General features: G+C 48.2%; 1 protein-coding gene across 5 annotated transcripts in view; it reads right to left on the bottom strand.

Moving 5' to 3' along the window:
* The window catches only part of spega (striated muscle enriched protein kinase a), a 396078-nt gene that overhangs the window by 144211 nt on the left and 225175 nt on the right, over positions 1-26692 (bottom strand). For all 5 annotated transcript variants that reach the window (XM_087989397.1, XM_087989394.1, XM_087989395.1 and 2 more), the window contains 3 exons: positions 12304-12564; positions 9354-9512; positions 1757-1946 (listed from right to left, as the gene is read on the bottom strand). In XM_087989397.1, coding sequence (XP_087845523.1) covers positions 1757-1946; positions 9354-9512; positions 12304-12564 — 610 coding nt within the window. The remainder of the gene's footprint in view (positions 1-1756; positions 1947-9353; positions 9513-12303; positions 12565-26692) is intronic.

Raw genomic sequence — 26692 nt, 5'->3', positions numbered from 1 at the left:
TGCAGCTCTATAGAGCCCTGGTTAGACCACACTTGGAATATTGTGTTCAGTTCTGGTCGCCTCATGAAAGGATGCTTTAGAGAGCGTGCAGAGGAGATTTGCAGGATGCTGCCTGGCCTGGAGGGCATGTCTAATGAAGAAAGTTTGAGGAAGCTAGGGCTTTTCTCATTGGAGCAAAAACGGATGAGAAGTGAATTGATAGAGGTGTATAAAATGGTGAGAGGCATAGATAGGGTGGATAGCCAGAGACATTTTCCCAGGGCTGAAGGGGGCATAATTCTAAGATAATTGAAGGAAGGTTTAGGGAGATGTCAGAGGTAGATTCTTTATTCAGACAGTGATGGGTGTGTGGAATGCACTCTCAGCATCAGATACATTAGGGAAATTTAAACGACTCTTGGATAGGCATATGGATGATAGTACAATGAAGGATATGTAGGTTAGTCTGATCTTAGAGTAGGATAAAAGGTTGGCACAACATCAAGGGCCAAAGGGCCTGTACTGTGCTGTACTGTTCGACATTCTATATTTTAAGTGATCAATTACCACAGACACTTGGACACAAGGGATCTGTTGACCACCAAAACTCAGGCCCACAGGATCTACTGACCATCATGGACCCAGACACAGCTGATCTAATGACTACAGACAGTCAAACACATTGAGTCCTGTGTCTGTAGAAATTGAGACACAAGGGATCTACTGTAGCTGACTGAAAGGATCTATGCACCTTGTAATTCCAGACACTGATCAGTAAAACTCAGACTTGCAGGATCCTTTGCTACTGGGAATTCAGATTTGAGAGATCTATTAACAATATAAACTCAAACACGGTACAGGTCATTTTGCAATAACACGTGATTCGCTAATGCAAACTTGCTGTAACATGATTGACGCAGTGTGAACCCTGTTTCTAAAGCACAAGGTTTTAAAACGTGTGTTGACTGTAACACGATTACATCACCAACACTTTAAGCATTGTTTCTAAGGTGTGATTTTTCTATAACCCGGGGTTGCACGAGAACACAACCATTGTGTTATAGAAGAACAAGCTGTAGATCAACTGGCCACAAAATTCCAGGCCTGAAGGATCTCTTGATCCTAGAAACTTGAGATTGTGGGACAAACTGATCACAAAAACCCACCCTTGAGGGATGTGCTAAATATGAGAAATGAGTGTGACTGAAGTGGAGTCTCCATATCTGGCCCAGCCTCAATAGAGTCTGACCAGAGAGGAAGGCCTTCCCATGACCTCAGGAACACCAACGATCCTGCAGAATCCTGCCCAAGTGCTAACAATGGAGATCTCCACATGACATGGTGCTTCATACGAGCGATTGTGTGGAGCTCCTTCCTCAGGCAGACCGGTGTAACATAGAGGGCATGCTGCACTAGCAGAGGTACTGTCCATCAGCTGAGGTGACAAATGGAGGCCCTTTCCCCCACCTTCCCTCAGAATTGGACAAATAGACATCTCAGTCATTTCAGGGTCGCCCTACTCTCCTGGGCCAACAGTGACCCTCAATCAACCCCACTAGAAAATAAAATGACTCCTTGGTCATTTCTCTTCAAGACATTAGTGAAATCTTGCTGTGCACTAATGTGGTGCAGTATTTCCCACAGTGCAACAGTGTGACTGCACTCTCACAGTACCTCATTGGCTCTCAGAAGCTTCCGGACTGCCTGAGGTGGTATAAGGCGCAATGGAAATGCATTTGTGCCCTATACTGAAGCCTACTCTCTGCTGTTTCCTTACATTGGTGAGGAGACCACTGGGCGAGGCTCTTCAACATAGAGGTCAGCTGAGCAGAAGGCGTCACCATGAGGGTTCTGGGCAATAGCAGCGTACTCGCCCTCATTCTCGCTGACTGCGTGAAGGATGATCAGTGAGTGGAAGCCCTGGTCCCGCACAATACGCAGCTCCTCCGTCTCCACCACCCGCTCACCTGCCGAACAGAGAAATAGGACATCAGAGCACTTTAATGGTCATTACCGCTGAAGACAGGGAGTGAGAGAGTGTGGGCAAGAGAGAGGGAAAAAGGCAAAGAGCAAGAGAGAGAGGGAGAGTGGGCAAGTGAGAGGGAAAAAGGCAGAGAGGGAGAGTGGGCAAGGGAGAGGAAAAGACAGAGACAGGGAGAGTGGGCCAGAGAGAGGGAAAAAGGCAGAGAGAGAGTGGGCAAGCGAGAGGAATAAAGGCAGAGAGAGAGGGAGAGTGGGCAAGGGAGAGGGAAAAAGGCACAGAGAGAGGGAGAGTGGGCAAGGGAGAGGGAAAAGGCACAGAGAGAGGAAGAGTGGGCAAGAGAGAGGGAAAAAGGCAGAGAGAGAGGGAGAGTGGGCAAGGGAGAGGGAAAAGGCGCAGAGAGAGGGAGAGTGGGCAAGGGAGAGGGAAAAGGCACAGAGAGAGGGAGAGTGGGCAAGCGAGAGGGAAAAAGGCAGAGAGAGAGAGTGGGCAAGGGAGAGGGAAAAGGCACAGAGAGAGGGAGAGTGGGCAAGGGAGAGGGAAAAAGGCAGAGAGAGAGAGAGGGAGAGTGGGCAAGGGAGAGGGAAAAGGCACAGAGAGAGGGAGAGTGGGCAAGAGAGAGGGAAAAAGGCAGAGAGAGAGAGTGGGCAAGGGAGAGGGAAAAGGCACAGAGAGAGAGGGAGAGTGGGCAAGGAGAGAGAAAAAGGCAGAGAGAGGGGGAGTGGGCAAGAGAGAGGGAAAAGGCAGAGAGAGGGAGAGTGGGCAAGGAAGAGGGAAAGAGGCAGAGAGAGGTAGAGTGGCCAAGGGAGAGGGAAACAGACAGAGAGAGGGAGAGTGGGCAAGGAGAGGGAAAAAGGCAGAGGGGGGAGTGGGCAAGAGAGAGGGAAAAAGGCAGGGAGAGGGAGAGTGGGCAAGAGAGGGAAAAAGGCAGAGAGAGGGAGAGTGGGCAAGGGAGAGGGAAAGAAGCAGAGAGAGAGGGAGAGTGGGCAAGAGAGAGGGACAAAGGCAGAGAGAGAGGGAGAGTGGGCAAGGAGAGGGAAAAGACAGAGAGAGGGAGAGTGGGCAAGCGAGAGGGAAAAAGGCAGAGAGAGAGGGAGAGCGGGGAAGGGAGAGGGAAGAAGGCAGAGAGAGTGTTCAAGGGAGAGGGAAAAAGGCAGAAAGAGAGGGAGAGTGGGCAAGAGAGAGGGAAAAGGCGCAGAGAGCGGGAGAGTGGGCAAGGAGAGGGAAAAAGGCGGGGGGGGAGTGGGCAAGGGAGAGGGAAAAGGCAGAGAGAGGGAGAGTGGGCAAGGGAGAGGGAAAAGGCAGAGAGAGGGAGAGTGGGCAAGAGAGAGGGAAAGAGGCAGAGAGAGAGAGTGAGTGGGCAAGTGAGAGGAAAAGACAGAGAGAGGGAGTGGGCACGGGAGAGGGAAAAGGCAGAGAGGGAGAGTGGGGAAGGGAGAGGGAAAAAGGCAGACAGAGAGGGAGAGTGGGGAAGGGAGAGGGAAAAAGGCAGAGAGAGGGAGAGTGGGCAAGGGAGAGGGAAAGAGGCACAGAGAGGGGGAGAGTGGGCAAGAGAGAGGGAAAAGGCAGAGAGAGGGAGAGTGGGCAAGAGAGAGGGAAAAGGCACAGAGAGAGGGAGAGTGGGCAAGAGAGAGAGAAAAAGACAGAGAGAGGGAGAGTGGGGAAGGGAGAGAGAAAAAGGCAGAGAGAGGCAGAGTGGGGAAGGGAGAGGGAAAAGGCAGAGAGAGAGAGTGAGTGGGCAAGGAAGAGGAAAAGACAGAGAGAGGGAGTGGGCACGGGAGAGGGAAAAAGGCAGAGGGGTGGAGTGGGCAAGAGAGAGGGAAAAGGCAGAGAGAGGGAGAGTGGGCAAGGGAGAGGGAAAGAGGCAGAGAGAGAGAGTGAGTGGGCAAGTGAGAGGAAAAGACAGAGAGAGGGAGTGGGCACGGGAGAGGGAAAAGGCAGAGAGGGAGAGTGGGGAAGGGAGAGGGAAAAAGGCAGACAGAGAGGGAGAGTGGGGAAGGGAGAGGGAAAAAGGCAGAGAGAGGGAGAGTGGGCAAGGGAGAGGGAAAGAGGCACAGAGAGGGGGAGAGTGGGCAAGAGAGAGGGAAAAGGCAGAGAGTGGGCAAGAGAGAGGGAAAAGGCACAGAGAGAGGGAGAGTGGGCAAGAGAGAGAGAAAAAGACAGAGAGAGGGAGAGTGGGGAAGGGAGAGAGAAAAAGGCAGAGAGAGAGGGAGAGTGGGCAAGCGAGAGGAAAAGACAGAGAGAGGGAGAGTGGGCAAGAGAGAGGGAAAAGGCAGAGGGAGAGTGGGGAAGGGAGAGAGAAAAAGGCAGAGAGAGGCAGAGTGGGGAAGGGAGAGGGAAAAGGCAGAGAGAAGGAGAGTGGGCAAGGGAGAGGGAAAAATGCAGAGAGAGGGAGAGTGGGTAAGGGAGAGGGAAAAGGCAGAGAGTGGGGAAGAGAGAGGGAAAAGGCAGAGAGAGGGAGAGTGGGGAAGGGAGAGAGAAAAAGGCAGAGAGAGGCAGAGTGGGGAAGGGAGAGGGAAAAGGCAGAGAGAAGGAGAGTGGGCAAGGGAGAGGGAAAAATGCAGAGAGAGGGAGAGTGGGTAAGGGAGAGGGAAAAGGCAGAGAGTGGGGAAGAGAGAGGGAAAAGGCAGAGAGTGGGGAAGAGAGAGGGAAAAGGCAGAGAGAGGGAGAGTGGGGATGGGAGAGGGAAAAAGGCAGAGTGAGGGGGAGTGGGCAAGAGGGAGGGAAAAAGGAAGAGAGAGAGGGAGAGTGGGCAATCGAGAGGGAAAAAGGCAGAGAGAGGGAGAGTGGGTAAGGGAGAGGGAAAAGGCAGAGAGAGAGGGAGAGTGGGCAAGCGAGAGGGAAAAAGGCAGAGGGAGGGAGAGTGGGGAAGGAAGAGAGAAAAAGGCAGAGAGAGAGGGAGAGTGGGCAAGGGAGAGGGAAAGAGGCAGAGAGAGAATGGGCAAGAGAGAGGGAACAAAAGCAAGAGTAAGGCAAAGGGGGAGCAAGGGAGAGAGAGTGGGCAAGAGAGAGAATAAAACAGAGAGAGCAAGAGAGAGAGAGAATGGACAAGAGAAAGTGAGATAGAGTATGGGTCAGACAGAGCAAGTGACCGATGGACCAAGAAAGAGAAAAATAGCACAGAGAGAGAGCAAATGACAATGGACAAGAGAAAGAAGAGTACAAGAGAGAGAGAGAAAGCAAGAGAGAGAAGAAAAAGGAGAGCAAGAGAGAGAAAACGGAGAGAGACAGAGCAAGAGAGAGACAGCAAAATGGAGAGAACAAGAAAAAGAGACAACAAAAAAAGGGAGAGAGAGAGATGTTTCTGAAGATGTACTCATCAGCATAAATGCAAGAATACCAAATTGCACAGCGTCCCAACAATTGTTACCACGGGAGAAAAGGCTGACAGTGACAAGTTGGCTAGGATTTGCTGGTGCACTGCAAGGTTATGAGCCAGGTATAAGCTCCTCAAGCTCGCGGCATGAGACCTGGACATGTCCCTTTTGTTTGCACAGCATGTGTTGTCAAGTGACTGGCTTCTCCCAATTGTAAATGACCCCATTACGAGCTGAACAGGTCACCTGAAATGGTCAGTGCTGCTGTCAGCACACTGAGCTGTTCAGCCAGTGCTGTCTGAATGGTTTGCAACATTGAACATCCTGCTGTGGCTTTAGCAAGCAAGGGATTATAGAGTACAGACTGTTACCACCAACCGGGGGAGATACTGTTGGGTTCAGGTTGGAACCTGGCATTTCAGTGACATCAGACACGGTCCTTTAATTCTGTGGTAAACGGAAAATCTTTTTGGACCGGTGTCGAATGCAAGACCAAAACATCAACAATATACCTCGGTCTTTCTCCGCAATGTTAATGTTTTGTACAACCAAGATATTATTACAATTTTTACTCAAAAATAATTAAATATTTTACTTGGATTAATTAACAGCTCTTTGATAGACTCAGGAAGTGCAGGAGACATATCTTCCTGGGCTATGTGGGAGTCTCACATATATAAAGGGGTGAAAACTAGGTCAGAAAGGTCGGCCAGAATTTTATTAGGAAGTTCAGCTGCAGTTGACCAAAAGGCTAATAAAGTTGGAGAAAATTAATTATGAAAGTAAATTGGCAAGAAATATAAAACCAAACAGCAAGAGCTTCTACATCAAGATTTGGAGGAACATTCTTAAGGTGAGAGGAAAGAGATTTATACAGATTTTTTACACAGATGGTTCACATGTGGAACGAACTTCCTGAGGAAGTGATGGGTGTGGGTACAGTTACAATGTTTAAAAGACATTTGGACAGTTACATGAAGAGGAAAGGTTTGGAGGGATATGCAGGCGAAGATGAGGACTGCAGATGCTGGAGATTAGAATTGAGAGTGTGGTGCTGGAAAAGCACAGCAGGTCAGGTAGTATCCGAGGGGCGGGAGAATCGACATTTTGGGTAAAAGCCCTTCATCAGAAATGAGGCTGTGAGCCGAGGGAGTGGAGAGATAAATGGGAGGGGGGGGGTGGAGGTGGGGGTGACAGTGATAGGTCGGAGAGGAGGGTGGAGCGGATAGGTGGGAAGGAAGGTGGACAGGTCATGAGGGGGTTGCCAAATTGGAAGGTTGGAACTGGGATAAGGTTGGGGGAGGGGAAATGAAGAAACTGGTGAAATTCACATTGATGTCATGGGGTTCGAGGGTCCCGAGGCGGAAGATGGGGTGTTCTTCCTCCAGGCGTCGGGCGGCCAGGCCTAAGGTGTAGGCGCAGGTTTTGCAACTCCTGCGGTGGCAGGGTAAGGTATTGGGAGGAGAGGGTGGATTTCGGGATGCGTGGAACTGACGAGGCAGTCACGGAGGTAACGCTCTTTACAGAAAACGGATAGGGAAGGAAGGGAAATAAATCTATGGCGGTGGGGTCAGTTTGTAGGTGGCAGAAATGGTGGAGGATGATGTGATATATCTGGAGGTTGGTGGGGTGGAAGGTGTGTAATGGGGGGTTCTGTCCTTTTGCGGTTGGAGGTGTGGAGTTCAAAGGTGGAGGCGCGGAAAGTGGAGGGCATGATCACCACGTGGGAGGGGAAATTGCAGTCTTTTAAGAAGGAGGCCATCTGGTATGTTCTGTGGTGGAACTGATCCTCCTGGGGTGGAGGTGGAGGAGTTGGGAATAAGCGATAGCACTTTTGCAGGAGGTAGAGTGGAAGGAGGTGTAGTCCAAGTAGCTGTGGGAGTCGATTGTAGAAGATGTCAATGTTGAGTCGGTCACCGTTGATGGAGTTCGAGAGGTCCAGGAAGGGGAGAGAGGTGTCTGAGATGGTCCAGGTGAACTTAAGGTCAGGATGGAATGTGTTGGTGAAGTTGATGAATTGTTCAACCTCCTTGCAGGAGCACAAGGTGGCGCCGATACAGTCATCAATGTAGTAGAGGATAAGGTGGGGAATGGTGCCGGTGTAACTGTGGAAGATGGACTGCTCTACATAGCAACAAAGAGACAGGCATTAGCTGGGGCCCTTTCCAACCCTTTGGTCTGAAGGAAGTGGGCGGATTCAAAGGTAGTTTAGTGCACTGACATCTACACCGCTGAAGCCAGGTGCAAATTCACAGATACTTCCTCCTACTGTCCCCTCGACCATGACCTCACCTCCCATAGCCAAACCATTATCTCCCAGACCATATACAATCTCATCACCTCAAGGGATGTCCCAATCACAGGCTCCAACCTCATCTACATTAAACTCCATCTGCCAATCCTCAGCCCATTGGCCCATCTGGTCAAGATCCCGTTGTAATCTGAGGTAACGTTCTTTGCTGTCCACTACACCTCCAATTTTAGTGTTATCTGCAAACTTACTAACTATACCTCCTATGTTTACATCCAAATCATTTATATAAATGCCGAAAAGTTGTGGACCCAGCACCGATCCTTGTGGCACCCACTAGTCACAGGCCTCCAGTCTGAAAAACAACCCTCCACCACCACCCTCTGTCTTCTAAGCCAGTTCTGTATCCAAATGACTAGTTCTCCCTGTATTCCATGAGATCTAACCTTGCTCATCTTGTCGAACCTTGTCGAACGCCTTACTGAAGTACTTACTCTCTATATTAATGGACCTGGAGGTTGCAGAGTGTATTGTATCCAAATTTGCTGGTGATACAAAAATAGGTAAGGCGGCAGGTTGTGATGAGGACAAGGAATATGCAAGGGAGAGAGCTAGGTTGAGAGAATGGGCAAAACTCGGTAGGTAGAGTTTAATGGAGGAAAATGTGAGATCACACACTTCTGTAGAAAGAAACAAAAGTCAGATTATTATTTAAAAGGAGAGAGATTCCCAAGGAAGTGCACCGCAGAGGGATCTGGGTATCCTAGTACGTGAAAGACAAGATGTCAGCATTGGGGTACAATCAGTAATTAAGCTGGCATTGGAGTCAGTTTAAAGTAATTCACTAGGCTGATTCCTGGGATAAAGGGGTTAATTTATCAAGAATAGCTCGATAGTTAGCCTTTATTCATTAGAATTTAGAAGACTGAGGGGATTTGACAGGGTAGATATCGTGAAGATGTTTCCACTATTGGGGGAATTTCGAGCTGGGGCATAATTACAGAATCCAGAATAATCTTTTAAAACTGAGATGTGAAGGAATTTTTTCTCTCAGAGGCTAGTGAGTGGAATTCGCTCCTCCAGAGAGATGTGGAGACTAGATCACTATGAATATTTAAAAAGAAGAAGGAGATTAATTTTATGAAATATCAGGGAGCTGAGGGCTTTGAGGAATTGTCTCGAAAGTGGAGTTGATGCCTAGACTCCATCAGCCATGGTCCTGTCGAAGGACAGGACAGGCTTGAGGAGCTGAATGCCCTTTTTCTGCTCTTGTTTCTAATGAGGGTATGTGTGGTAGGTTCCTGTGGTGATTACTTGAACCCAGAAGCTCCTGTCTCAGAGTGAGAGCACTGCCCATTGAGCAATGTATGACACAGGAGATAATCTGTGCTGGGCTTCTCGTGCAAGGTCTACATTGATCATCTCAGTGCCTTGCCACAGGTGCTGTCTTTACAACAAGGCAGGATGACTAGAAATCCCCAACATCCCCCCACCCCCCAAAATGTTTCTGAGGACCGCCAAGGGTTCATCAAAGCATCATGGACCAAAATTGACCCCCAATGCCAAGTAAGAGATGACTGACATCACTGGCAATGCCAGCTCCATTCTCCTAACTCCCCTTGAGCAGAACGGCTCGCTCAGCCGTTTCAGGGAGACGCCTGTGGGATATTGCTGTACACCAGTTGACTGCTGCAGTCTGGCAGTGACAGTGCCTCAAGACGTAAAGAGCTGGCTTGGCAGTAGGGTTCTCCCGGCACGCTGTGACGTCGGGCATGGTGTGGAATGGGAGTCAGAGCCTCTCTCCATGCTACGTTGTCGGGGTTACCGTAGTGCATCCAGGTGACGGTGGGCGGGGGAGTCCCGCTCACTTTCACATCCAGGTGGGCCGTTCTGCCCTCGATCACAAATACATCCTCCAGCTTCCTGGTGAAGAGTGGGACGATGGAAGGAAGCACAGTCAGCTTAGCACTACACGTTTTCTCGTCTGTGGGAGATAGAAGGGCCAGAGATCAGAAACTCCTCACCGAGATCAGGCCCAGGGCATAGAAATACCTCACCCAGACCAGGCCTATTTATCAGAAACCCCTCACCCAGACCAGGCTTGGGAGCAGAAACCCCTCATCGAGACCAAACACAGAGCTCAGAAACCCCTGGCCGAGACTAGGCCCAGGGCTCAGAAATCCCTCACTGAGACCAGGCCCAGGGCTTAGAAACCCCTCACCGAGACCAGGCCCAGGGCACAGAAACACCTTAACGAAACCAGCCCCAGGGCACAGAAACCTAACACCAAGACCAGGCCCAGGATTTAGAAATCCCTCACAGACACCAGGCCCAGGGATCAGAAACCCCTCACCGAGACCAGGTCCAGGGTTCAGAAATCCCTCACAGACACCAGGCCCAGGGATCAGAAACCCCTCACCGAGACCAGGCTCAGGGCTCCGAAACACCTCCACTAGACCAGGCTCAGGGCTCCAAAACACCTCCACTAGACCAGGCCCAGGGCTCAGAAACCCCTCACCGAGATCAGGCCCAGGGCTCAGAAATCCCTCACAGACACCAGGCCCAGGTCTCAGAAACCCCTCACCCAGACTAGGCCCAAGGATCAGAAACCCCTCACCGAGAGCAGGCCCAGGGCTCAGCAGCCTTTCACCGAGACCAGGTCCAGGGCTGAGAAAGCTGTCACTGAGAACACGCCCAGGGCATTAAAACCCATCATCGAGACCAGACCCAGGGCACAGAAACCCCTCATGCAGACCATGCCTATGGCTCAGAAACCCCTCACCGAGACCAGGCCCAGGGCTTAGAAACCCCTCACCGAGAACACGCCTAGTGCTCAGAAACCCCTCACCGAGACCAGGCCCAGGGCTCAGAAATCCTTTACCAAGACCAGTCCCAGGGCTCAGATATCCCTCACTGAGACCAGGCCCAGAGCTCAGAAATCCCCCATGCAGACCAGGCCCAGGGCTCAGAAACCCCTCACCGAGACCAGGGCCAGGGTTCAGAAACCCCTCAGAGAGACCAGGCCCAGGGCTCAGAAACCCCTCACTGAGACCAGGCCCAGGGCACAGAAACCCTTAATACAGACCAGGCCCAGGGCACAGAAACCCCTCACCGAGACCAGGCCCAGGGCTCAGAAACCCCTCACTGGGACAAGGCTCAGGGTTCAGAAACCCCTCACAGAGACCAGGCTCAGGGCTCATAAACCACTCACTGAGACCAGGCCCAGGGCTCAGAAATCCCTGACTGAGACCAGGCCCAGGGCTCAGAAATCCCTCACCGAGACCAGGCCCAGGGATTAGAAAACCCCTTGCCAAGACCAGGCCCAAAATTTGATAACAGAGGTTAAACAATTTGGGGTTGATGTATAAACCTGCTGTTATGGGGTTGCCCCTTTGATGAATAATTCTCTGGAATTTAGCAGAATGAGAGCAAACTTTTCATCTTGACATTTCAACAAAGAAGGACCAGTTGGATGGTCATCATTGCTCATACTGAACAGCAGCATAGGCTCAGAAACAAAAAGAGAAATCTCTGGAAAAGCCTGGCAGGTCTGACAGCGTCTGTGGAGAGAGATGAGAGTTAACATTCCGGGTCTAGTGGCCCTTCCTCAGAATGGTTTGACTGACAGTCATAGACTCCTTTCAATGTGGAACCAGGCCATTCGGCCCATTGGGTCCACACTGAGCCAACAAAGGGCACCCTCCCAGACCCATACCCCTTTACCCTATGCCTGTAACCCTGCGTCTCTCATGACTAATCCACTTAGTCTGATGTGGAGGTGCTGGTGTCGGACTGAGGTGGACAAGGTCAGAAGTCACACAACACCAGATTGTAGTCCAACTGGATTATTTGAAATCACAAGCTTTCGGAGCTCTGCTCCTTCATCAGATGAAGTCGGGTAGATAAGGGGCAGCACTCTGAAACCTTGTGATTTCAAATAAATCTGTTTGACTACAGCCTGGTGTCGTGTGACTTTGGACCTTGTCCACTTTGTCTGTATATGCCTGGACACTATGGGCAATTTAGACATTGAGTCATAAAGTTGTACAGCACAGAAGCAAACCCTTCCATCCAACTTGTCCATACTGACCAGATATCCTAAATAAATCTAGTCCCATTTGACAGCACTTGTTCATTCCCTCTAAACCCTTCCTATTCATATACCCATCCTTTTAAATGTTGTAATTGTATCAGCCTCCACCACTTCCTCTGGCAGCTTATTCCATACACGTACCACCCTCTGTGTGAAAAAGGTCCCCCCTAGCTTCCTTTTATATCTTTTCCCTCTCACCCTAAACCTATGCCCTCTAGTTCTGGACTCCTCCACCCCAGGGAAAAGACTTTGTCTATTTTTCCTATCCATGCCCCTCATGATTTTATAAACCTCTATAAGGTCACCCCTCAGACTCCGGCGCTCCAGGGAAAACAGGCCCAGCCTGTTCAGCCTCTCCTTATAGCTCAAGCCCTCCAAACCTGGCAACATTCTTATAAATCTCTTCTGAGCCTTTTCAAGTTTCACAACATCCTTCCGATAGGAGGAAGACCAGAATTGCACGCAACACGTCCCATATCTTGTGATGATGGGTCACTGGACCCGAAACTTTAACTCTGTTTTCTCTCCACAGACGCTGCCAGACCTGCTAAGCTTTTCCAGAGATTTCTGTTTTGGTTTCTGACTTCCAGCATCCATGGTTCTTGGTTTATATAGGGGCAGAGTATTCTGGATGGGCCAAACAGGCTCCTCCAGCTGTGGTTTGCTGTGCTCTGTTACCCACCTTTGGCGGTGCTGAGCTTGCAGGTGTACACCCCAGTATCGTCCTCGTGCACCGAGTTCAGGAGGAGCTTACACCTCTTGCCGTCAAAGTGCATCTTGCAGTTGAGGAGGGCGGGCTGGACCAGCTTCTCATTGGTTAGCCAGTCCACATCAACATCAGGAGGAGCCTGGATCTCGCACTCAAAGCAGGCAGACTCACCAGCGTTCACCGTAATATCCCGGGACGGAGCCAGGATGGTCAGTGCCTGGTCCTCACGCCGGGCTGCAACATAAACAACAACATGCATTTATATAGCACCCAGAGTGCCATGATAATATGAGCACTAGATAATTCATCATCCCCACAATTATCACCGCACATTCAGGGAGCATTACAGTCAGTACTTAGAAACCAACAGACAGCACTCACTCAGTACTGACTGCCGACAATGTGGCACTCCCTTAGCACTGACCCTCCAACAATGCAACACTCCCTCAGTACTGATCCTCCAACAGTGCGGCACTCTGTTAGCACTGACCTTCCGACAATGCAACACTCCCTCAGTACTGACCCTCCGACAGTGCGGCACTCCCTTAGCACTGACCTTCCAACAATGCAACACTCCCTCAGTACTGACCCTCTGACAGTGCGGCACTCCTTAGCACTGACCCTCCAACAATGCAACTCTCCCTCAGTACTGACCCTCTGACAGTGTGGTACTCCCTCAGCACTGACCCTCCGACAGTGTGGCACTCCCTCAGTACTCACCCTCCGACAGTGCGGCACTCCCTCAGCACTGACCCTCCAACAGTGCGGTTCTCCCTCTGTATTGACCCTCCGACAGTGTGGCATTCCCTCAGTACTGACCCTCTGATGGTGCGGCACTCCCTCAGTACATCCTCCGAGAGTGCAGAGTTCCATCAATACTAACCCTCCAACAGTGCAGCACTCCCTCAGTACTGACCCTCTGACAGTGCGGAATTCCCTCAGTACTGACCCTCTGATAGTGCAGCACTCCCTCAGCACTGACCCTCCTACAATACATACTCCCTCAGTACTGACTCTCCGACAGCACTGACCCCTCGAGCCTATTCTGCCAATGAATGAGATTGTGGCTGATCTGTAGCCTAACTCCATTTACCTGCCATTAGGCCATATCCCTTTATACTTTTGCTTTACAAAAATAATTGATCTCAGATTTAAAATTAACAACTGATCCAGCCTTCACTGCTGTTTGTGGAAGAGAGTTCCAAATCTCTCCCCTTTTGTGTGTAGAAGTGCTTCCTAACATTTGAAAGTAATTCATACAATTCCAGCAGCATTTCACAGTGCATTTTGAGGATAATATATTGGCTAGTGCTTAGAATGTTCTCTCAGTATCTTTTGACTTTTCAAATACTGCGTGCAATTCTGGTCTCCTTCTTATCAGAAAGCTGTTGTGAAACTTGAAAGGGTTCAGAAAAGAATTACAAAGGATGTTGCCAGGGTTGTAGGGTTTGAGCTATAGGGAGAGGCTGAATAGACTGGGATTGTTTTCCCTGGAGCATCAGAGAGTGAGGGGTGGCCTTATAGAGGTTTTTAAAATCATGAGGGGCAAAGTCTTTTCCCCAGGGGTGGGAAAGTCTAGAACTAGAGGTTTAGGGTGAGAGGGGAAAGATATAAAAGAGGAATTGGTGGAGGCTGGTACAATTACAGCATTTAAAAGGCATCTGGATGGGTATATGAATAGGAAAGGTTTAGAGGGAAATGGGCCAAGTGCTGTCAAATGGGACGAGATTAATTTGGGATATCTGGCTGGCACGGATGAGTTCAAGCGAAGGGACTCTCTCTATGCTAGACTCTATAACTGTTCCTCAGGATCAGAGTGTGAAAATTGACTCCTAACTATTGACCCTTCATTGCCACTAACCAGTTCCACTGAAACAGTGACAAGGCTGTGAGTAATAGCAGTGAAAATATCGAGATATATACAGGTATCCGTGGGTTAACACCTCGAAAACATTTGCACATTATTAAAGCATCTTGGAGATGAATGTTGAAAGGTTGCACAGTGGGGGAGTATCACCGAGAAAGACATCACAAGCAGATTTTCCCTCACACTGCCAAACCCTGGTAGCGTTCAGGGGAGTGAAAAGGTTGGAGGACTGTAGCTGATGCTGTCATAGAAACGACACAGCACAGAACGAGGCCATTCAGCTCCCGGTGACTGTGTCAGGGCTTTGGAAGCGTTATCCCATTAATCTCACACACTCGCTCTGGCCCACAGCTCAACAAACATTCTCTTTCCCAAATATTTATTTAATTCCATTTTGAAAGTTCCTTTTGAATCTGTTTCCTTCGCCCTCAGCGTTTTCCAGATCACTGTAACTCACAGAGTAAGCAAATGACCCCTCCTATTCCCCACCACACCCCCAGCCCCAGATTCTTTGATCAAGTATCTTGTCCTCCAGTTACCAATTCTTTGACCTGAGGAACTGTATCACCTGCTTCTTTGAAAGAAGCCCTTTCTGCTCTAGGGAGAATAATCCCAGCTTCTCCCATCTCTCCACATTCACTGGGGCCCCTCGTCTCTTATTCCATTCTGGTAAAGCTCCATCTGCACCCTCCCCAAATACTAAATATCCTTCCACAAGTGTGAGACCCAGGAGCTGAACACAATAACTATGATTTTTTAAAATATTTACTCACAGGATGTGGGAATCACTGGCTGGGCCAGCATTTTTTGCCCAGAGGCAGGTAAGAGTCAACCACATTGCTGCAGGTCTGGAGTCACATGTAGGCCTGGACCAGGTAATGGTGGTAGTTTCCTTCCCTCAAGAACAGTAGATGGGTGTTTATTTTCTGACAATCATCTTATGGTCATCATTAAGACTCTTAGATCCAGATTTGTGCTGAGTTCAAACTCCATAGTCTGCTGGGGTGGGACTTGAACTCGGGTCCTCAAAAAAACAAATGACCTGCATCTCTGGGTTAATAGTCCATCACCACTCTGCATGGTTTTTGAGTTCTGAGGAAGAGTCACTGGATCGGAAACGTTAGCTCTTATGTTTCTCCACAGATACTGCCAGACCTGCCGAGCTTTTCCAGCAACTTCTGTTTTTGTTGGCAACAAGCTCCTTGCTTTCAGCTCAGATTTGTTTCATGTAGGTGGTATATTTTTGGCTCAGCTACTGCTGACAAAATCATCTACTTTTTACTCCTTCTGACTTTCTCTCGCACTTAGTGAATCAGACTGGGTCGGCCACATGTTGTAGCCTCTCGGTAATGGCTGTGTATGTCAGAGCATAGACAGTTCCACCATTAGATCGAGAGGGAACAGTGGGCTACACACTGCAGTCAGAGTCTCTCACTCAGGACACTTGGTCTAAAAGGATACAAGCTCCCATCACATACCTTGCATTGCTTTATCCCCCTCTGTTTCTCAGGGCTGTGGGTATAAATGTGGAGTGTTCACAATGTCAGAACACAGAAATAGCACACAAATCTCCTCCCGCCTTACTCTGTCTCACCTTAGCAACATCTGCCTCAGTAACTTAGCAATACGGCCCTTGAACATATCTGAAGGTTTTATTCTGCACTCATCAGGATTAAGACAAGAAACGTTACATTTTAAAGCAGTGGGAAGGGTCTTCAAGGCTGATCCCTACACCATAACGGAGATTTTATACCAAAACCAAGGAGACTGCTAAACCTTTAGACTACCAGAGAGATTGGTTGGCAAGGCAAATCTGATTGGCCGAGGTGTTGCTATGGTGTGAGGAACAGGGAGCTACAGGCTCCCAGAGCTCCCGGGTAATTGAAACCAAGGTATGAGATTCAATTAGTTTGCAGAGAATGGCTCCCCACATTGCTCATTCACCATGGTAACACCTCGCTTAGTCAGAGTCAACACGCCAACCACTTACCATCCTGTTGCCCTGGATAAATTATGGTGATGGTCCAAAGTTTGGCATTCTTGCACATGTCCTGAGGACAGTAAGACGCCAAGCTTGGATGAGTGCCTCTTTCCTTTTTTCCTTATGAGCAGACTGGAAGGGCCAAATGGCCTCCTCCTGTCCCTATATTCCATGTTTCTATGAAGCTGCTGAACCACAATCATTCTCCATCAGAGTGAATTCCACTTTGTGATCTAGGAACTGAGGAACAGTAGTCGGCCATTCAGCCCCTCAAGTCTGTTCCACTATGCAAAGAGATCATGGCTGATCTGTGGCCTAGCCCCATTTACCTGCCTTTGGCCCATATCCCCTAATGACCTTGCTGAACGAAAATGTGTCTACCTTAGATTTAAATGATCCAGCATCCATTACTGTTTGTGGAAGAGAGTCCCAAACCTTTCCCACCCTTTGTGTGTCAAAGTGCTTCCTAACATCGCTCCTGAACACTCTGGCCCTCATTCTCAGACTATCCCCTAGGTCTAGAATCCCCAACCAGTGGAAACAGTTTCTCTTAATCTGCACTGTCTTTCCACTCCCCAGGCAAAGGATTGGACTCTTATTCTTGTTGAATTAATTTGTGATTATTTTAATATCATTATTCAGTGGAAGAAAGGAGCATGAGTAGGCCAATCAGTCCATCAAGTCTGCTCTGCCACCCAATAAAATCATGGATGATCTGAGAATCCTTAAGTTCACTTTCCTGCCTTTTCCCATAACCCTTGATTTCCCTAATTGATTAAACATCTGTCTGTCTCAGCCTTGAATATACTTAATGACCCAGCCTCAACAGCCTTCACTCCCATCTGAGAGAAGAAATTCCTCCTCATCTCTGTCTTACATGGATGACCCCTTAACATATGAATCCCTCTTTTTGTCCAGGTTTAAGGTGGAAGGGACCTGAATGATGAGGGACACACGTTTCTGAGATGGAAATGGTTTAAGCTCAATCATTCTAACAGGAACTCAACTCCTTTGCTCCCTCAGGAAGCTAGCTGCTCTATGACGGTTGCTGCGATGGAGTTGTGGTATTGGGCTGAATCTCGATACAGGATGCAGCAGAAATCCAGGGTGATCCCAGTCAACATCCCACATTCCACCATCCACAGCTACCAGCACGCTCAATTCTAAGACCAACTATTAATGCACACCTCGTCCAATTCATTAATGCCTTATTCAGCATCTGGTCTGGAAAACCAAAATATTAAAATTCTCATCTCTGTTTTCAAATACCTTCAATATCTCATTCCTCTTTATCTCACAGGGTCAGTACTGAGTGAGTGCCACACTGTTCAGAGGGTCAGTACTGAGGGAGTGCCGCACTGTCAGAGGGTCAGTACTGAGGGAGTGCTGCACTGTTGGAGGGTCAGTGCTGAGGGAGTGCTGCACTGTCAGAGGGTCGGTACCAAAGGAATGCCCCGCTGTCCGAGGGTCAGTACCGAGGGAGTGCCCCACTGTCAGAGGGTCAGTGCTGAGGGAGTGCCATACTGTTGGAAGATCAGTGCTGAGGGAGTGCCGCACTGTCAGAGGGTCAGTGCTGAGGGAGTGCCACACTGTCGGAGGGTCAGTACTGAGAGAGTGTCACACTGTCGAACGGTCAGTACTGAGCAGCACCGCACTGTCAAGAGGGTCAGTGCTGCACTGTCAGAGGGTCAGTACTGAGGGAGTGCCCCACTGTCCGAGGGTCAGTGTTGAAGGAGTGCCACAATGTTGAAGGGTCAGTGCTGAGGGAGTGCCACACTTGTCAGAGGGTCAGTATTGAGGGAGAATCAGTTGTAATCACCTCAGCAATGAGCGAATTACATTGTTCATAGAAACATCAGAAGTAGGAACGGGAGGAGGCCATTCAGCCCCTTGAGGTTGCTCCACCATTTAATATGATGATGGCTGATCTCATCTAATCTTCAATTCCACTTTCTTGCCCACTCCCCATAACCCTCCAACCCGTTACTCATTTAAAGTCTCGAATCTCCTTAAATTTCCCCAATATCCCAGCATCCACCGGACTCTGAGGGAGTGAATTCCATAGATTCATGACCCTTTCAGTGAAGTAATTTCTCCTGATCTCTGTCTTAAATCGGCTTCCCCCATCCTAAAGCAATGACCTCTCGTTCCAGATTGTCCCACATGAGGAAGCATCCTCTCTATATCTACTGTCAATCCCCTTTAGCATCTTCTCAACGCCAGTTAGATCTTCACTCATTCTTCTAAACTCCAGAGAGTATCTGTCAAACCTGCTCAATTTGCCTTCATAAGACCAAGCCCTCATCTCTGGAATCAATCAAGTGAACCTTCTCTGAGCTGCCTCCAATGTAACTACATCCCTCCTGAAGTAAGAAGACCAAGACTATGTGCCCTCCATGAGGTGTGGTCTCACTATGGTTGGAGTAACACTTGCCTACCTTTATAATCTATTCCATTAGCAGTAAATGCCAACATTTCATTTGCCTTCCTTGTTAACTAGTTTTTTTGTGATTCATGGACAAGGACACCCAGATCCCTCTGCATAAGAACTAGGAACAGGAGTGAGCCATCTGGCCCCTTGAGCTTGCTCTGCCATTCAATAAGATCATGGCTGATCTTTCCGTAGACTCAGATCCACTGATCCGCCCGCTCACTGTTCCCTTAATTCCTTTACTGTTCAAAAATCTATCTTTGCCTTAAAAACATTCAGCGAGGTAGCCTCAACTGCTTCACTGGACAGGGAATTCCACTGATTCACAACCCTCTGGGTGAAGAAGTTCCTCCTCAACTTAGTCCCAAATCTGCTCCCCCTAATTTTGAGGCTATGCTTCTGGTTCTAGTTTCACTTGACAGTGGAAACATTCTCTCTACTTCTAACTTTTCTATTCCCTTCATAATTTAATATGTTTCTATAAGATCCTCCCCCATTCTTCTGAATTCCAGTGAATATAATCCCTGTCTACTCAGTCTCTCCTCATAAACCAACCCCATCAACTCCGGAATCAACCTAGTGAACCCCCTCCAGTGCCAGTCCATCCTTTCTCAAGTAAGAAGATCAAAACTGCACAAAATGCTGTGCATCTTTATTTTATGCAACAACCTTTTGTGCGGCACCTTGTCAAATGTCTTCTGGAAATCCAGATACACCACATCTACTGAGTACCCATGCTCCACCAAAACACTCTGGAGATTCTCTCCATTTATAGTAGATAATAAGTTGCTTTTCTGTTCCTCCGATCAACCCAGTAATACCCTATTAGTTACATCCTGCCAACTCATTGATCCTGATTCTTTGGAGCGTCAGAGGCTGAGGGGTGACCTTATAGAGGTTTAAATCGTGAGGGGCATGGATAAGGTAAATAAGGTCTTTTCCCTGGAGTGGGTGGGTACAGAACTAGAGGGCATAGGTTTAGGATGAGAGGAGAAAGAAATAAAAGGAACCTAATGGGCAACTTTTTCACGCAGAGGGTGGTACGTGAATGGTATGAGCTGCCAGAGGAAGTGGTGGAGGCTGGTACAATTACAGCATTTAAAAGACATCTGGATGGGTATGTGAATAGGAAGGGTTTAGAGGGATATGGGCCAAATGCTGGCAAATTGGACTAGGATAATTTAGGATATCTGGTCAGCATGGACGAATTGGACCGAAATGTCTGTTTCTGTGCTGTACATCTCTATCACTCTGCTCTCTATTGGTTAGCCAATCCTCTATCTAAGTCACTAAATGACCCTTCACCCCATGTGATCCTACTTTGTGTATTAACCTTTTCAAATATCTTCTACAAGGCCAGAGATACCGTATCTACAGGATCTCCATCATCCAATTTGCTTATTCATAAAACTTCATCAAATAATCAAGGCTGATTTACCTTTCACAAAACCATGCTGACTCTGCTGGATTGAATTCTGACTTTCCAAATATCCTGTTCCTTCTTCCTTTAGAATGGCAGGTGCCCCAATGCCAGGTGGGAAACTAACTGGGCTATACTTTCCTACTTTCTGCCATCCTCCCTCTTTGAATAACAGTGTCCTATTAGCATTTTCCAATCAACATGGACCTTTCCCATATCCCGGGGAATGAAGAGCTTGTTGAAAGCTGGGGAGTTTCGAGAGAAATCCCCTTGAAGCAAGGGAGTATTGTTCAGGAGGTGTCCGTGACTCAGCCAGAGTGAATCTATCCTCGCCTGTATTGGCTATGTAATTCAGAGTGCTCTGTGTACTAACAGTTCATTGCAGAGTTACACAGGCAGGTGACAATAACTGGGAGACATCATGCACCATTGTTATTCATTCAGAACCCTCCTTGACACAGTCTGCTGTTGCCTCTGTTTGAAGTGTACTTATTCCTGGTTATTGAAAGCTGTGGGTTACTCGTATCCAAACAAACAGATCCAGTTGATGAGAGAGAACACTAGGTTAGTGCTTAGTCATGGCATTACAGGGATAGACCTCAAGACAACACTCAGTTTGGTTTCAGTCCTTTACCAGAACGTCAAATGTTCCCTGCCCTGACACCTCATCAAGATTTGGCCATCCCCACTGCACTGGTTACCCAGAAACCCAAGCCTCGGGGAACATGATTTCAAATCCCACCAACAGCGGTAATGTCTCTACCTGTGAGCCAGGAGGCCCCAGGTTCAGGTCTAATCAGGTCCAGAGATGTGTAATAACATCTCTGATCAAATTGATTAAAAAAAATGTAACTCTCTTCCTGGAATCTTGTGACACAGTGGTAGCATTCATATCTCTGAGCTGGGAGACCCCAGATTCCATTCTACCACAATAGCTGGTGGAACTTAATCAATCAGAAATTGAAAGCTAAAGATTGATCACTGGTTACTGTAAGAGCCCATCTGGGTTACATATGTCCTTTAGAGAAGGGATTCTGCAATCCTTACCTGGTCTGGCCAACATGTGACTCCAGACCCACTCCAATGTGGCTGACTCTGGAATAACTGAACAAGGTACTCGTTCAAAGGGGTAATTAGGGATGGGGAACAGAAACTGATTTTGCCAGCGACACCATTATTTCACGTAAGAATAAAGAAAATAAAACCTCTGTACTCCATAGTTTTTGGTTCAACAGTTTCCTTATTTCAGTCCTCACCCCCACAGTAAGAGAGTCCCTCCTCTGTCTCACCCTCTCGCTCTTTCTCTCTCTGTCTTTCCTTCCCCCTCTTTCTCTCTCTCTCTCCCTCTCTCTCTCTCACACACACACACGCACACATACTCTCTTTCTCTCTCTTTTTCTCTCTGCCCCTTTCTAGAGAATTGGCAGCAGAGCAGGATTAAAAAATCACAACAGACGCTGGGGAACAACAAGGCTTGTTTTGTGATTTACATTTTTCCCAAGATTCTGGAGCGTTCTGCTGAGTCGTGGGAGGAGTGTGGGAGGTAAAGATACCAACCTTGTGCTGGCACACCGCATGAGCGGAGACAGATTGAAATTTCAATTCACTGTCACGGGCTGAGCGAGCGTCTGCACGGCCCTCAGGCAGAGAGCTATTGTGTGGCCCTCACCTCCTCACAACTGACCAAATGGATAAGCACGCTGGTCCTGGCTTGTAGCTGGCTTTGTGCAGTGGGCCGGGAGTCCGAACCAGGCTTACTGGGGAAGGAGCCCCAGTATCTGAAACATCAGTCCTGACCAAGAGCAGGCTGCAGTCTCTTCATTCTCCTCCCTCTGAAGGAGCTCATAGAGTCATAGAGATGTACAGCACGGAAAGAGACCCTTCGGTCCAACCTGACCAGATATCCCAACACAATCTAGTCCCACCTGCCAGCACCCAGCCCATATCCCTCCAAACCCTTCCTATTCATATACCCATCCAAATGTCTCTTAAATGTTGCAATTGTACCAGCCTCCACCACATCCTCTGGCAGCTCATTCAATACTCGTACCACTCTCTGTGTGAAAAAGTTGCCCCTTAGGTCTCTTTCATATCTTTGCCCTCTCACCCTAAACCTATACCCTCTAGTTTTGGACTCCCCGACCCCAGGGAAAAGACTTTGTCTATTTATCCTATCCATGCCCCTCATAATTTTGTAAACCTCTATAAGGTCATCCCTCAGCTTCCGATGCTCCAGGGAAAACAGCCCCAGCCTGTTCAGCCTCTCCCTATAGCTCAAATCCTCCAACCCTGGCAACATCCTTGTAAATCTTTTCTGAACCCTTTCAGGTTTCACAACATCTTTCTGATAGGAAGGAGACCAGAATTGCATGCAATATTCCAACAGGGGCCTAACCAATGTCCTGTACAGCCGCAACATGACCTCCCAACTCCTGTACTCAATACTCTGACCAATAAAGGAAAGCATACCAAACACCTTCTTCACTATCCTATCTACCTGTGACTCCACTTTCAAGGAGCAATGAATCTGCACTCCAAGGTCTCTTTGTTCAGCAGTGCTCCCTAGGACCTTACCATTAAGTGTATATGAAAAAAGTGAGGACTGCAGATGCTGGAGATCAGAGCTTAAAAATGTGTTGCTGGAAAAGCACAGCAGGTCAGGCAGCATCCAAGGAGCAGGAGAATCGACGTAGAGCTTATGCCCGAAACGTCGATTCTCCTGCTCCTTGGATGCTGCCTGACCTGCTGCACTTTTCCAGCAACACATTTTTCAGCATTAAGTGTATATGTCCTGCTAAGATTTGCTTTCCCAAAATGCAGCACCTCACATTTATCTGAATTAAACTCCATCTGCCACACTTCAGCCCATTGACCCATCTGATCAAGATCCTGTTGTAATCTGAGGTAACCCTCTTCGCTGTCCACTACACCTCCAATTTTGGTGTCATCTGCAAACTTACTAACTGTACCTCTTATGCTCGCATCCAAATCATGTATGTAATTGACAAAAAGTAGAGGACCCAGCACCGATCCTTGTGGCACTCCACTGGTCACAGGCCTCCAGTCTGAAAAACAATCCTCCACCACCACACTGTCTGCTACCTTTGAGCCAGTTCTGTATCCAAATGGCTAGTTCTCTCTGTATTCCGTGAGATCTAACCTTGCTTCTCAGTCTCCCATGGGAAACCTTGTCGAACGCCTTACTGAAGTCCATATGGATCACATCTACCGGTCTGCCCTCATCAATCCTCTTTGTTACTTCTTCAAAAAACTGTCAAGTTTGTGAGACATGATTTCCTATGCACAAAGCCATGTTGACTATCCCGAATCAGTCCTTGCCTTTCCAAATACATGTTCATCCTGTCCCTCAGGATTCCCTCCAACAACTTGCCCACAACTGACGGCAGGCTCACCGGTCTATAGTTCTCTGGCTTGTCCTTAACACCCTTCTTAAACAGTGGTACCAGGTTTGCCAACCTCCAGTCTTCCGGCACCTCACCTGTGACTATCGATGATACAAATATCTCAGCAAGAGGCCCAACAATCACTTCTCTAGCTTCCCACAGAGTTCTAGGGTACACCTGATCAGGTCCTGGGGATTTATTCACCTTTACCCATTTCAAGACATCCAGCACTTCCTCCTCTGTAATATGGACATTTTGCAAATGTCACCATCTATTTCCCTACAGTCTATATCTTCCATATCCTTTTCCACAGTAAATACTGATGCAAAATATTCATTTAGTATCTCCCCCATTTTCTGTGGCTCCGGTTTCCTCCCACAGTCCAAAGATGTGCGGGTCAGGTGAATTGGCCATGCTAAATTGCCCGTAGTGTTAAGTTAAAGGGGTAAAGGTAGGGGTATGGGTGGGTTGCGCTTCGGCGGGTCGGTGTGGACTTGTTGGGCCGAAGGGCCTGTTTCCACACTGTAAGTAATCTAATCTAATCTAATCTAATCTAATCTCCCCCATTTTCTGTGGCTCCACACAAAGGCCGCCTTGCAGGTCTTTAAGGGGCCCTATTCTTTCCCTAGTTACCCTTTTGTCCTTAATGTATTTGTAAAAACACTTTGGATTCTCCTTAATTCTAATTGCCAAAGCTATCTCATGTCCCCTTTTTGCCCTCCTGATTTCCCTCTTAATTATACTCCAACTGCCTACTCTTCTGAGGATTCACTCGATCTATCCTGTCTATACTTGACATATGCTTCCTTCTTTTTCTTAACCAAACCCTCAATTTCTTTAGTCATTCAGCATTCCCTATACCTACCAGCCTTTCCTTTCACCCTGACAGGAATATACTGTCTCTGGATTCTTATTATCTCATTTCTGAAGGCTTCCCATTTTCCAGCCGTCCCTTTACCTGCGAACATCTGCCCCAATCAGCTTTCGAAAGTTCTTGCCTAATACCGTTGCTGGCCCCAAAGTGCTCTCCCATTGCCACCTCAATCATCTGCTCTGCCTTATTTCCCAAGAGTAGATCAAGTTTTGCACTTTCTGTAGTAGGTATATCCACATACTGAATTTTTTGAGTTGGGCAATGAGGTCTTACAGAGTTTGCCACTTCACACTCAGAAGACAGATTTTATGGTAAAGCACTTAAACAGAGATGGTAAGCAAAGATAACAGAAAGCTGGCCCTTCCAGCCTGTTGTGCCATTCAATATGATCATGGCTGATCATCCACCTCAATCCCCCATTCCCGCTTTCTCCCCCATACCTGTTGATCCCTTTAGCCCTCAGAACTATGAGGAACTCCTTCTTGAAAACATTCAATGTTTTGGCTTTAACCGCTTCCTGTAACAGAGAGCTCCCCAGGCTCCGCACATCCCGGGTGAGGACATTTCTCCTCATCTCCGTCCGAAATGGCCTACCTCGTATCCTTAGACTGTGGCCCCCCCTGGTTCAGCACTCCCTGGTCATCAGGAACACCCTTCCTGTGTTTATCTTGTCTACTTCCTGTGAGAATTTTATAGGTTTCTGTGTGATCCCCTCATTTTTCTAAACTCCAGTGAAAATAGTCCTAACCAATCCAGTCTCTGCTCATCCGTCAGTCCTGCCATCCAAAAGGGAGTGATGAGGAAGTGCGACCTCAGGGGGCTGGGGTGAGCGTGGGAAAGAGGGGAAAGGGAGGTGGGCAGAGTTCCTGGCTCAGTAATTGGCCCAAACAGGTTGATGAGCATCCACTGCCCTCCCAGCTGCCTCTGAGTATTTCGAATCTGAGTTTACAGTTAGGCCACACTGACACCGTACAATTACCGCTCTGTACGATGGAGTGGGAGCAACCTTCCAGCTCCAACAAAGCTGACTCTGCTAAACTCCAAACTTATCCCATTCATCGATCCACCTCATCCCCACAAACACATTGTGATCTCCGAACCCACTCTCTCCCTCTGTCTCCGCAGAATCTTTTCACCAGTTCTCCATCCGCTGTCCAAATTTCCCAAATCTCTAAGGATGTTCTGAACACACTCTGTCTGTGATCACTCTGAGTGACACAATTGCTGTGCTCACGAACAGAGTGACACATTCTCTCTGTTCTCACTATAAGAGTGACACTGTCTCTCTGTGCTCACTATCAGAAAGACACTCTCTCACTATGCTATCAGAGTGTCACTCTTGCTGTGCTCACTATCAGAGTGACACTCTTGTGGTGTTCACTATCAGAGTGTCACTCTTGCTGTGTTCACTATCAGAGTGCACTTTTGCTGTGCTTACTATTAGAGTGACACTCTTGCTGTGCTCACTATCAGAGTGACACTCTTGTGGTGTTCACTATCAGAGTGTCACTCTTGCTGTGTTCACTATCAGAGTGACATAGAACATTACAGCGCAGTACAGGCCCTTCAGCCCTCGATGTTGTGCCGCCCTGTCATACTAATCTGAAGCCCATCCCACCTACACTATTCCATGTACGTCCTTATGCCTGTCCAATGAGGATTTAAATGCACTTAAACTTGGCGAATCTACTACTGTTGCAGGAAAAGCATTCCATAACCTTACTACTCTTTGAGTAAAGAAACTACCTCTGACATCTGTCTTACACCTATCTCCCCTCACTTTAAAGTTGTGTCCCCTCGTGTTTGCCGTCCCTATACTTGGAAAAAGGCTCTCCCAGTCCACCCTATCTCACCCTCTGATTATCTTGTATGTCTCTATTAAGTCACTTCTCAACCTTCTTCTCTCTAATGAGAACAGGCTCAAGACCCTCAGCCTATCCTCGTAAGACATTCCTTCCATACCAGGCAACATCCTAGTAAATCTCCTCTGCACCCTTTCCAAAGCTTCCACATCCTTCTTATAATGCGGTGACCAGGAACTGTACACAATACTCCAAGTGTGGCCGTATCAGAGCTTTGTACAGCTGTAGCATAACCTCCTGGTTCCAGAACTCAGTCCCTCTATTAATAAAGGCCAAAACACTGTATGCCTTCTTAACAACCCTGTCAATCTGGGTGGCAACTTTCAGGGATCTGTGTACCTGGACACCGAGATCTCTCTGCTCATCTGCACTCCCAAGAATCCTACCATTAGCCCAGTACTTTGCATTCCGATTACTCCGTCCAAAGTGTATCACCTCAAACTTGTCCACATTAAACTCCATTTGCCACCTCTCAGCCTAGCTCTGCATCCTATCTATGTCTCTCCGCAACCTACTACATCCT

Source organism: Chiloscyllium plagiosum, unplaced genomic scaffold, assembly GCF_037043375.1.
Source record: "Chiloscyllium plagiosum isolate Xiang-an unplaced genomic scaffold, Cpla_swu_hap1 HiC_scaffold_7, whole genome shotgun sequence".
NCBI lineage: Eukaryota > Metazoa > Chordata > Chondrichthyes > Orectolobiformes > Hemiscylliidae > Chiloscyllium > Chiloscyllium plagiosum.
This window is presented reverse-complemented; position numbering and strand designations above follow the sequence as displayed.